This window comes from Pipistrellus kuhlii, unplaced genomic scaffold (genome assembly GCF_014108245.1).
Source record: "Pipistrellus kuhlii isolate mPipKuh1 unplaced genomic scaffold, mPipKuh1.p scaffold_m20_p_12, whole genome shotgun sequence".
Classification (NCBI taxonomy): domain Eukaryota; kingdom Metazoa; phylum Chordata; class Mammalia; order Chiroptera; family Vespertilionidae; genus Pipistrellus; species Pipistrellus kuhlii.
In genome coordinates this window covers 11,122,892-11,136,242 of record NW_023425427.1, presented here as the reverse complement: position 1 = coordinate 11,136,242, position 13,351 = coordinate 11,122,892, and the positions used below count along the sequence as shown (strand labels likewise).

General features: G+C 41.5%; 1 protein-coding gene across 1 annotated transcript; it reads left to right on the top strand.

The window, feature by feature from the left end:
- The first annotated feature begins 10,486 nt into the window (after nt 1–10,486).
- Nucleotides 10,487–11,418, top strand: LOC118716686 (ornithine decarboxylase antizyme 1-like). Its single transcript, XM_036434244.2, has one exon. It carries the CDS (start codon nt 10,639–10,641, stop codon nt 11,224–11,226), a length of 588 nt encoding a protein of 195 aa, XP_036290137.1. The 5' UTR covers nt 10,487–10,638; the 3' UTR covers nt 11,227–11,418.
- The last annotated feature ends 1,933 nt before the right edge of the window (nt 11,419–13,351 follow it).

Sequence of the window (13,351 nt, the reverse complement as noted above, 5' to 3'; positions counted from 1 at the left end):
GTATATTAGCCATTAAGGGAAAAAAATTGTATATATATATAAAATTGTTCCCTATTATGGGTTCAGTTTCTTTCTGAGCTATTCTTTCTTCTGTGTTTATAAGTACCCAAACAAAGGACCTCATCCAATATGGTTTCTTTTGTATTGAGTTTATTGGAGTAGCATTGGTTAATAAAATTATATAGGCTTCAGGTGTACAGTAATATAGTTTAAAGAAGCAGCAGGAATCACCAGTGCACCATGGTTTGAATTTCAAATTTACACTTATTTGCTATATAACTTTGAAAAATCACTTGACCTCTTTTATTCAGTGTCTTCAATAAAAAGAGAACAACAATATGTGCCTTACAGGATTGTTATGAGGATTAGGGATTTATTATGCAAAGTACCTAATATAGTTCCTGGTTCTTTTTGTTTTTCCTGGTTCTTTTTCAATTTATGCCTCACCTTGTTTCCAAAAATTTAAAGTGGCTTGAAATGTTACCTACAATGAATAAATAAATCTAAAATAAAGAGGTAACATTTTCAGAACAAAGGGAAAAGAGCATAATAAAAATAAGAGTAAACAAGGAGTTAGTGATAGCATCTTGCACACAGTAGGCATAAAATAAAATGGTGATGATGCCACATGGAAGAGATAGTCAATACTAATAACACTAGAGACCCGGTGCATGAAATTCATACACAAGTAGGGTCCCTAGGCCTGGCTGGTGGTCAGGGCCAATGGGGCCTTTTCCCCCCTGGCTGCCAGCTGCTGGCCAGGGCATTCCTTCATTCTGTGCCGCCCCCTGGTGGACAGCACATCATAGCAGGTGGTCAAATTCCCAGTCAGTCAACTCCCAAGGGGACAACTTGCATATTAGCCTTTTATTATATACAATTAGTTGTCATTGCTGCTGTCATCATCTCTGCCTGGGAAAGTCCATTCATCCTTCAAATCCCCATCTGGGGACTAAGCCTACCAGACAGTAAACATAATGCGAAACCATAAAAATTAAAATATTGTGGTAATGTACATGAATAGACAGACCAATGGAACAGAATAGATTGTCCATAAAAGATTTTACTATATGATAAAGATACGTAAGTCTGTGCATAAAGTTTATTATAAAGTTCAGTCTATGATAAAGTGGCAAGATTTTGAAATTCTCAGGTACAAATGTAGAAACTAACGCAATCAGAAGTTAAAATTTTTTCCAAACTCACACATTCAAATTCTACAACTGGGATTTGACTGCAGGCATTCTGATTCCAGAGCCATGTTATTAACAACTAAATGATAATATTTTGTTTAAAAAGCAAAGTGCAAACCAATAAGTATGAGATACTACCTTTAGGGTAAAAAGAAGGGAGAAAGAAAAAAACTTATTTATGTTTGCTCAGGTACGCATACAGATATTCTGAAGGACACACAAGAAGCGAATAGCAGTGGTTACCTTTGGAGAAAGTGGGGATGAACAGAAGAGTAATGGGGCTAGGGGAGGTATATAGTATATTCATAAAATTATTTTAAAATATAGGCATATATATATGAATGTATACTATGATCCAAAATTAAAATAAGAAAAAAAAAAAACACACAGAGAAAGAAAATCTCTCCTTGGGCAAACCTTTTTTGATCCCCCTCCAAGCACAGCAAGCCTACCCTTCTATGTCCCCTTATCCCTGTGCCTACATTTTTTCCTGGTACATATCCTGTTACACTGCCCTTATTTATGCTCCGCGCCTCTGCTCAACAAGCTGCCAGCCAAGCTGGGAGCCCTCTGAAGGCAGGGTTCTGCTTCTTTCAGGCTGTATACCCAGCATGGAGTACGGTCCCTCTTGGGTAGTAGACAGCCAGTAAGGGGAAGTGGAAGTGGGAAAAGAGAGAAGTGCAGCCATGTTTGTGGTATTAGCAACGTGCAAAGGGGCCTGGCATGTAACAATGGGAATCTGAAGAGGAAGGGAGGAGGGAGGAAAATACAGCAATCCTTGCAAAAAAAAAAGGTATACCCAACCCTGCTAAGGCAAAGGGTAAAAGGGGGACTAAGGCCGGTGTGAGTAGGGGGAGATGAGGAAGAACCCCTTGCTGGAGAAGAGGGGAGAGCTGCAAGAAATGGAATATGTGCCTTAGCCAGTTCCTCAGTGGTTAGAGCATCGGCCTGTGGATGAAAGGGTCTTGGGGTTCAATTCCAGTCAAGGGAACAAACCTTGGTTGCAGGTTTAATCCTCAGTCCTGGTTGGGGCATGTGCGGGAAGCAACCAGTCAATGTGTCTCTCTCACATTGATGTTTCTCTGTGTGTGTCTCTCCCCCTCCCTTCCACTCTCTCTAAAAATCAATGGGGAGAGGGAGGAGGAGGGAGAAATGGAACACAAGACTGAGACCCCAGAAGCAAGCCTGAGATTCCAGAAGTGAGGACTTCCATTGGCCTCAGAAATTCAGCTGTAAACTCTCTGCCCCTCTGACGACTGAAAATGGGGCAGAGGTTTTGGAAAAGATTGGCACGGAGGAGACTCTCAACTCGTATATGGCAGCCACACCTGTGGTCTACTGCTTTCTGCTCATTTAAACTCTGCGCACACTCACCTGAGGGCTGAAGGCAGGTCCACATGGGGTCAGGGGTATGTTTTTCCCAGAATAAACCCAAGATTCCAGAGGCAGTGAGACCACACACCATCACCACCTCCCACCCCCTGCAAAACCAGGCTCCTGTGGATACCTGTGTATGTCCTTATACTATGATCCACAGAACACACTTCTTTATTGGATTGTGTTAATCATCAAAAACTGCACTAATTCATTCGTCCTTATTTTAGAGATATACACTGGAACAGATGTAAGTGAAGTGAGACAATATTTGGGATTTGCTTCAAAAGAGTAACAAAATAATATTCTTATTGTTACAAGAAGCTTGGGTTGTCCAAATACAGCCCTTAGGAAGAGAATGTGCTCTATGTGGAGGGTGCTTTCCTCTAAGAGGCAAGCCTCAAAAGAAGTCACAGCCTGGCTAGGTATAGGAGGTATTTGCAGAAGGACATTTTATTTCATTGCTTCAGCCCTCGGTGACATTAGCAAATACTGCAAAGTAATGAAAAGAGGTCATTAGGAAGGAACTAGAAACGGCTTCCAACGTTATGGGGAAAAACAGTCTGACATCTTAATTACATTCTGCCACCTAGTGACAAAGAAAATTTAACATACTTGCTTAACCAGGCTCCGAGAGCAGAGAGGGCTGCCCTTCACGACCTGGACAGGAGAGCGTGGCTGGCCCTGCAGGGACGAGCCAGACCCCACAGAGTTTGGCGGTCAGCGTCCTCTCTGCATCCTTGCTCCGCTCTAGGAGACTCTGCAAACGTGATCAACAGTCCAAGACTCCGTGCAGTCGCGCCTGATCCACTTCACCTGGAGCCTTAAGGCCCGCCCTCTGCCGCTCAACACGGCCCCGCGGACCCCTTTGCATCTCCTGCTCTTTGCACAGGGCTTCAAGGGGAAACAAAGAGCAAGGCTGAAAAGGCCTGAGAAACTGGGCCTTGAACCCTGAACTTCCGCGGGGAGAAGGAGTCATAGAGATGATCTGCGGTGAAAAGGGATAACTTGTACTCATAAATCTCTGGGCTCACACAAGATGATGGACACAAAAATCCCCACGGATTCCCAAATACAAATGGAAGGAGTGGATGTTTTAAAAGTGCTTTCAGGTCTAATCGCAAGGCCTCTGAGGCATTTCTTCTACAGAGAGCTTCTTAGTCTGGCTGAAGGGGCGCCCCACAATGCATTGCTAGGTAGTAGGTAGGTGGTAGGGGCGCAGCCAGGGCGGGAAGTAGGACTGTGGCTGCTCTGGCACTGGAGACTATGGGATTTCTTTAAAAATAATAACAATCAACAACCAATGGACACAAAACTCTGGGGAAGGAGAGTATGTATGGGAGGAGGGCGGGCAATGTTAAAATATGTACACAGATAATAATTTAATTTAAAAAATAATTTTTAAAAATAAATAAATAAATAAATAAAAATAACAACAATCATGTTTTATTGATTTTAGAGAGAGAGGAAGGGAGATGGAGATAGAAACATCAATGATGAGAGAGAATCATTGATAAGCTGCCTCCTGTATGCCCCCTACTGGGAACTGAGCTCAAAACCCATTTATATGTCCTGATTGGGAATCAAACCAGCGCTCTCTTGGTGCATGAAACAATGCTCAATCCAGGAAGCAACACCCTGGGGGCCCATGGGCTTTCTATGCAACTAACAGGATCGCAGGGACTCCTCAGAGTCTCCAGGTTCTCCTCTGTCATTCAATAGCCGGCTCAGTTCACTTGTGGAAGGCCATTGGTGTTGCAACATTGGTGTTTGCGAAGAAACTTGATCTATGCAGAAACTCTTCGTGGACAAGATCAGAGAATATAAATTTAAGCAACTGGCATCATGAGGACCTTTTTATATTGACCCAAAGGCTCAGCTAGAGCTGGAGAAGGAGGTTTTTAAGGTTGAACAGATGTACCTTAAAATAAATGAATATTCCCTAAATTTAATATAAAATAAATATATTCCCTAAATTCAAATTTGAGGATCCCAAACTTGAAAGCATTGGAAAAAAAAAAAAAAAAAAAAAAAAAAAAAAACCCTATCTGGATTAGTTGCACAACAAGTTAGTATCAGACTAGACTTATAGTTCATAATTGTAAAAAATAAAAAATAAAGTGCATGCAAAGTTAATTCTCTTAGATTTATTTCCATCACCTCTCTCAACACCTCCAAAAAATTTCAGGGATTTAAAATAAGAATATACATAATGAAATGTCAAATTATAAATTAAAGCAGGAATCAAAAGTATGTAAAAGCAGAACATAAACATAATGTAGTTCATTAATAAGAATCACATTGGGGGGTTTGTTACCAAAAATACTGATGTTCTAGGACAGTGGTCAGCAAACTCATTAGTCAACAGAGCCAAATATCAATAGTACAACAATTGAAATTTCTTTAGAGAGACAAAATTTTTAAACTTAAATTTCTAATGCCACTTCTTCAAAATAGATTCGCCCAGGCCACGGTATTTTATGGAAAAGCCACACTTAAGGGGCCAAAGAGCCGCATTTTGCCAACCACGGTTCTAGGCCCTTGATACTCAAACTGAAGTTCCAAGGCCAACAGCACCAACATCACATGGGAGTTTTTCAGAAATGCAGAACTTCAGGCCTACCTCAGGGCCCACTGGATCAGAATCTGCCTTTTAATTCCCAGGTGTCCTATGCGTAAATAAAATGTGATAAGCACTCATCCAGCTCCCCCCACACCCAGCCCAATGAGGACAGAGCTCTCAGGTGGAGCTCAGGAACCTGTAGTTTTAAAGCACCCACAGCTGATTCTTATTAGTCAAGTTAGGAAATCTACTACAGGTAAATATCAATTATAGTTGTGTGCCTCCTAGTAGACAAAATAAAATCAGAGAAAAGTAAGCATAATCAGTTTCTCTGTGGGAAACCAAGCATTTTAAGAATTTTTTCCTGTGGAGCTTTACAAAGAAAGGGCATAGTGACTCAGTGGAAAATGTTCTGACTTTTTATTTTCCTACTAAATGTTGAAGCAAACAAAATTTGGTAAATTTCTTTTAATGTTAATAAAAGCTAAAAGTTTAGCATTAGAATAAAGCCTCAGAGAAGGCTGTTAGTCTAAGTCAGGAAATTACTACCCTGCTTTGTAAATAAAGTTTTATTGGAGCACAGCCATGATCATTCATTTACATATTGTCCATGGATGCTCCCTTACTATAATGGCAGACATAAGAAGTTGCAACAGATACCATATGGTCTGCAAAGCCCAACATAAGTATATCTGTTCTTTACAGAAGAAGTTTGTCACCTCATGCTCTACCTGAATTACCCAGGGGATAGCATGGCTTTCAGTCTTCCACATCGCTTCTCCCAGTGGGCTTCTGAGAGGAATCAGAGATTGTATAGTGATGAAGGTATAAGAATTCATTTTGGGGTTAGTGGTTGGTATACTGGCATTGAAAAATTCTTATTTGTTATGTTTACCAAGTCACATGGTATAAGTCAGAGTTTCTCATCCTCAGCAGCTTTGGGCTGGATAATTCCCCAACCCTTTTTTTTAAATCCTCACCCAAGGATATATTTATTGATTTAGAGAGAGACGCCAGTGTGAGAAACATTGATAGGCTGCTTATTGTATGCACCCCAACCAGGGATCGAATCTGCCACCTAGGTATGTGCCCTGACCAGAAATCAAACCCACAACCTTTTTGGTGCACGATGATCCAACCTACTGAGCCATCCAGCTGGCCAGGGCTGGATAACCCTTTGTCATGGGGTGCTGCTATCCCTTGCACTGTAGGATACTGAGCAGTATCTCTGGCTTCTACCCACTAGATGTCAGTAGCAAACTCCTAGTTGTGACAAAGTATGTCTCTAGAGATTGCCAAATGTCTCCTAGAGGGCAAAGTCACCCTCATTGAGAATTGCTGGGGAAAATACACCTGCTCTGACCAATTTCAAGCTACCAATTTGACATCACTGACCATGGATGGGGGAAGAGTTGTACACAGTCTCAGAAGCCAGAGAAAACCACTGCCGTCATCCTGCAGGAGAACATACTTACACAAGAATTAATGTTGTTGCCCTATTTATAAATTGATGTATCTAGCCAGGATCTCCACCTGAATCAAAAGCTATCTCTTCTCCAGAGATGAACCTACTGGCAAAATTGCCTTGTTTTGTTTTTCTTCAGGAAGTGGTTTGGATCCCTCCACACAAAGTTGTGTTCCACAACGCATGGCTGAAGTTATTCTGAACTAGAAAATATCCAAAGCAGATGTTACCAGTCACCCAATGGTTATTAAAAACTCTCATTAACCTATCAGTAAAGCACATGGCATCCAGTGGATTTGGCAGGATGAATTAGCCCCAGCACAACTGGAAGGATGGACTATTATAGTTATATGGATTTGGGTTCTGTTTTATTGTGATTGGTGTTTTTGTTTTGTTTTGTTACTAATTTAAATCAATTGACTTTTAGGAAATGTCTGCCAATGATAGTGACATTAGTTTTAAAATTCTTTGCGCCAAAACCACTGATGATGGTTAATTACTCAGCCAATTATTGAGGTCACTCTTAGGCCATGACATTAAAACCATATTGTCAGCACCCAAGAGGATACTTACTCTTCAGTTCTGGGAAGGCAGGCATCTGTTTTTATCTACAGTTGTAGATCATTAGGAATAAGACAATTTCTATCAACCCTGAATTCTTTAGGAGTATTAAAATGCAGACTTTGTAGAATCGTCGATAACATAGTGTCTATATTGAGCTGGTGATACTTAGAGTGGCAGATCAAGGAAGATCAATAAATGCTACAGTTTTATTATTCTTGCCAGATTTCTGAACAAGTATCATTCTGCACAATGATCAATGTTATCACTTCTGGGATTTCCTTTCCCCTTCCTACTGATGATTAAAGAGACCAAAGGCAGTTTCACTCACAGAATCATAAAACTGTTATCAGCTTTGTGATAGCCTCTGGTATCATGTGATTGACAATGTAACTGAATAAACCCATCTCTAAATTCAAGATGCACATACCCACACATGTGCATACACACTGAACAGTGTACCAATTTGAATTTCACCTTCAAACTGAAGCTACTACTTTTTGAGGGTCCCATCTGGTTATTTCTCTTTTTGTGGGATCGTGGCATCTTGTAACATATTGTTAACACTTGCTCACAAGCATTGAAAAGTATAGTATCTAGGTGAATCTAGGTGCTCCCAATATCTTGACATCAAGGTATTACTTAAATATCCTTATCTTTTCCTATAGCAAGCAACCATAAATAAGATATATTTCAAACTATATGCATCAAATTTGGGAAAGAAAAAAAAAAAAGGAAGAATCCTAACTTGAATTAGAGAGTACAACTGCAAAAAAAATTAGAGAAATTCTAATTACCATAAGGTGACCTTATAAGGTGATTTTTACATACATACATAAGAGCTATAAATGCACTATAGATTAGGATATGATTGCAAGCTCTGCCCCTTAAGCTGGGTGAGTCAAACTCACCCCAAATCCATTAGAAATCACCTTTGTATAGCTTACCTCCAAGAAGTAATGTAGTAAATATGCCAATAATCCATTTACTCTGCATATAAAATTCTGTCGTGGAAACCCAAACAAGTAGTTTCTTAAGAATGAAGCTGGCACAAAGGTTGAAGGAAACTTCAGCAAACAACCATAAATAAAAATGTAATCTTAAGGGCTAGAAAGCTTCCCTTTATAAAACCCAAGTAGCTTCTGTTTAAGTGCATTCAAATTGAATTCTTCTTGAGTAGCTAATAATAAAAAGTGTTTGATAAAGATCAGAAATCACCAACAATAACAGACTGGAAAAATACAGCAAAATAAAATATTTACCTAGGGCTTGAACATGGGTTTGAGAGAAATAATTAGCAGACCCTAACGCAAGGTCTACGAAATCTGAGAGAATTGGGAAAAATGATTTTTCTAAACATCAGTTGACATTTTTACTTCCATTGTTTCCATAATTATTGTCAATATAGATACTCAAGTCCAAATTCAACATCTCCTGAAATTCATAATACTCAAATTTTTTAATGGTGGTATCAATCAGGATATGATAGATTGTATGGTGGTAACAAACAACCCCAACATTTTAGTGACTTAACAAACATTTATTTCTCTCCTACATGATCAAACTTGTTTTTGGGGTGGGGGGAGGTATAATAGAAGGAAGGGGTATCAGCCATCACAATCACTCAGATGACGGAAGTTTTATCTCAACATGTGCTTTCACTATCTCCAGAGAAGCAGGAAGGGAACGTGGGAATTGCACACAACCTGCTGAAGACTCTGTGAAGAAGTCTCTCATGCACCTCCCACTTGCATTTTATGTCAAAGCAAATCACATGGTCACATTCAATGTCACGGAGAGCGAAGCCAGAAAGGAGAACTGGAATGATGGTAAGCAGCACTAATGACCACCAAAGTCACAGGATGTACCTCAGGATAAATTGTAATGGCTCCTTGAGTCACCTCCCACAACTTCCCCCGTTCAGCGAGGCAGAATTCTTTGTATATATAAGGCAGATAGAGTGACGTTAGGTGCCATAAATCCTCATAGACTTCATCAGAACAATTCAAATGTGCTGCCAACAGATAAAATCTGATTGTCAGTTAAATGTTCTAAGGAATCCAACAGTAAAGGGGAGTTTATTACTCAGGATTTTTTGGGCTCCAAGAGATAGAAAACCAACTATCATGAGCAAAAATGTGGTAACCAAATTCAGAAAGAGCTTTGGCATACCAGGCCTCAAAGTGAGACTGGATTTCGGGGCTTAAGTTCTCTTAGTCTTCCTGTTTTTCATCTCCACTGCTCTCTGCTTTGTCAGCATCTCTTTCTCACTTTGGTTCCTCCAAGCAGGAGAAAGGAAGGGAAATATGACCCCAGGGACCTCTAGGCTTACAACCAGAAAGGAACTGAGAGCTTTCCTCATCAGCTCTACTTAGAAAGATCCCAGGAAAACCGCTGAAGTTGTGACACAATCAGATGGGTGCTTTACAAAGATTGCTCTGGCTGTGGTTTGGAGAATAAATTGGAAAGAAGCAAAACTGGAAGCACCACTTGACCCTGTTGGTCGTCAGTTCCTTAATGGGATTCTCCCTTTCCTTGCTTTCTGTGACACACAAACATTATGGGTCTCTCTGATAGTGGCTAAGAGGCCCTTTAAGTTCATTTCTGTTGTCACCACACATTGTCTCCTGGGTTCTTCATTAACTACAAACACGGGGCGGGGGGGGGGGGGGGGGGGGCAATAACCCAGAATATCGCTCTTCTGATCCTGAGGCTGGGACTCAGGTGGAACATTTCTGAGACTCATCCTGAGATCTCCTTTCCCTACTTAAATCCAAATCTTAGCGTTTCAATGTACTTCTCTCCTGAGCCTGCTGCTACCACTCTGCTCAAAAATAACATCCACAGTTCCTTAGATTTACGGATTGAAACACAAACTTCTCAGGGCCTTCACAATGCTGCCTCAATATCCTTCCCCAAACAGTTTTTCCATTTTTATCATACACATATAGGTGAATTTTTTTTATAAAAGACTAAAAATATTCAGCTGGCCAGTGTGGTTCAGTGGTTGAGCGTGGACCTATAAACAAGGAGGTCACTGTTCGATTCCCAGTCAGGGCACATGCCCAGGTTTCAGGCTTGGTCCCCAGTAGGAGGCAGACAGTCAATGATTCTCATTATTGATGTTTCTATCTCTCTCTCCCTCTCCCTTCCTTTCTGAAATTAAAAAATAAAAATTTAAAGACTAAAAATATTCAAAAGTGTACAGAAAAGCAGGCAGTAGCCCTCCCCACCACCTTTGTTTAGCCTCCCCACTGTCCTCTCCAGAGGTGACCCCTCTCACCAGGTTGGCAGGTCTCACTTTCCTGCTGCAGTGACCTGGGTCCAGAGCAGGGCCTCCGTGGTCATCCTGATGTCCCTCACCCACCCCTGAAGACCCCAGGTGCCTGAGGGAACAGTTAGAGGAATCACGATTTTTCAGCTAATTCATTTTACTCTGGTAATAGGCTGATGTAACAGAGGAACTAACATCTAATAACCAGATGAGAATTCTCAACGTCCAAACCAGATTCAGATGCCCAGACAATCACTGGAGAGTGATGCTGGGCTGCAGCTGCCTCTACATCGAGGTCCCAGGCAGTGTGCTGCCCCCGGGGAGCAAAGACAGCTTTGCAGTTCTGGAATTTTCGGCGGAGCAGTGGCATGCTGACCACGTCTTCATTTGCTTCCATAAGAACTGTGATGATAGCCGCTCTGTTCCATACCTTCAACTTTATGGGCTTCGAGATTGTGAGAGGGGACATGGCCTTGTCCCCAAGAGACCTGACGCTTGCTTCATGGCCTACACATTGGAGAGAGAGTCTTCTGACGAGGATGGGGAACAGCTGAGCCGCTACTCCCCTCACCTTAGCCTCCACGGACAGGTCATTGCAGATCAAAGCCCCTTTGTGTGCCTCTCTTTGTGCAGGTGGTGTGACTCACTGCTGCACTGGGGTGCAAATGCCAGGCCTGCTCCCCTCTTCTGGATCTGTCCGCATGTTGTAATTGTGCAAATAAATGCTCACTCCAAATCAGCAGTGTATTTCTTGAAGTTTCACAGTGTGTTTGTGATACTGAAGTATTTGCTTTAATTCTAAATGAAAATTTATATTTTACTTTTTTATTGCTGGTTAAAAAGGTGATACAGATCATCCTTGTACTTAGAGCAGGAGTTTTTTATTTGAAGTTTTGGGAACAGTTTTAGGTCTTAACTTGGAAAGTAGGTGTTAACCTACCCTTCTTTTGCTTTCAAAAAGCCAAATAAAAGTGTTTACATCTAAAAATAAATAAATAAATCATGGCCAAAAAGTTCCCAAATTTGGAGAAAAATATTAAGCCATAGATGCAAGAATGTCAAGTAGAATAAACAAAACACACTTAAGAGAGTTCAAAGCCAAAGATGAAGAAACTCCTAATCAGAGTACATTCGGAACTGTTCTGTAGCATGTGGAGGGGCAAGCCCAGCTGGGGAGATTTCAGAATTCCCAAGGCACTGGTCTAATTTAAATAACCTAAGCTTAGAGAGGCAGTGGCTCTGAGGTAAGTCCAAGCCCTTTGGGTAACTAGCAGGTGCTTCCCCCCAAATGGGAGAAAATTTAGATGTTGACAAATTAGAGAATGAAGCCTTAATACTCTCCTCCAGAACCTAACCTGCCCACACAGTCTCTGAGAGAGCTGGCCAACCACTGCTCTCCTCTGACCCCCATGCCACCCAAAGGCCTACTTTGTGGCAAAGATAGAGAAAGGAAGCATTCCCAATAATCTACTAATTCAGGAAGAGAGAAGGGAAAGGGGACTGAGCCACCATGCTCAGTCCCTTTGGCCAAGCTCACCAATCGTACAAATTACCCTCCTCTCTTAAGAAGAATGAGAAGAGAAATAGAAATATTCCACCTTGGTTATGGAGTAGAAATGTCTTCCCCTCTATAGAAGCATGGAGAGTGAACAACAAATTAGTCCCACCTCCCAACTAGATCATCCATTTCTTAGTCAGGAAACTGATGTTATAAACTTCTGCATCTATCACAGTTGAGAGCAGAGAGCTGGGCATATATGATAGACAGTGAGCAAAGATGTGTTGACTTGACCATTCTACACTTAATGTGTATGTGTGTGTGTGTGTGTGTGTGTGTGTGTGTGTGTGTGTTGAAAACTAAACGTAATTTTAATATATTCTAAATTTATAATACCTAACATTTGAACATTTTTAATATATTTTATTGAGTTTTTACAGAGAGGAAGAGAGAGGGATAGAGAGTTAGAAACATTGATTAGAAAGAAACATCGATCAGCTGCCTCCTGCACACCATCCACTGGGGATGTGCCTGCAACCAAGGTACATGCTCTTGACCAGAATTGAACTTGGGACCCTTCAGTCCACAGGCATCGCTCTATCCACTGAGCCAAACCTGTTTTTGGCACATTTGAGCATTTTGTAAAACATTTCCACATACAGGATCTCACTCAGTGTTCCCAGCAACCTGTATAATGAGTGAGGAAAATGAGGCCCAGAGGGTGGCATAGCGTGCTCAAAGCCACTCAGCTAATAAGAACCAGAATTGAGACTCAAATCCACGTGCTCTGTCTCAAACCCAATTCTGTCTCTGTCTTCACACCATGACTGCCTCCCTGTTCCTATTTGTTAGGCATTGTGACCTCCTTCGAGAAGAGAAGGAAGCTGCTCGTGAAGTCTGAGGCAGCAGCTGTATCTCCGGCTGTCTGGATGCCTCCACCAGGTTTGGCAACAGCTGTCTCAGCTTGACATCTCACTGGGTTCCTGTCAGAGCCCCACCTTGGGGAATGACAAGTTTAATGAAGAAAAATCCAACCTTCCACCTGAACTCCTAGCTTTGCAAATGCAACTGACATCTGACAGGTTTGGAGGCCCTCGCTGCAGGGGATGGGGTGACCCCAGCCTCTCGGCTCATAGATTATATGTTTGGCAGTTTCCTCTGCAATTGGCTGGCAACATTTGTGCCCTCTCCTGATCTTATTTCCTGGTCCCAATGCTAATTTAGATGCAATCTGAACGAACACTTTCTTAATATTTCCTACATGCCAGGCGCTGGGATATATCAAAAGATGTGTAGCACACCATTCCTGCCTTGGGGGCACTCAAAGGCCTATGGAAGGCTCAGAAACTTTACATTAAGTAGCATTTCCATGGAGATGCTACCCACTGCGATAGCAAACGGGCCACTTTTGAAAAGAGAAACT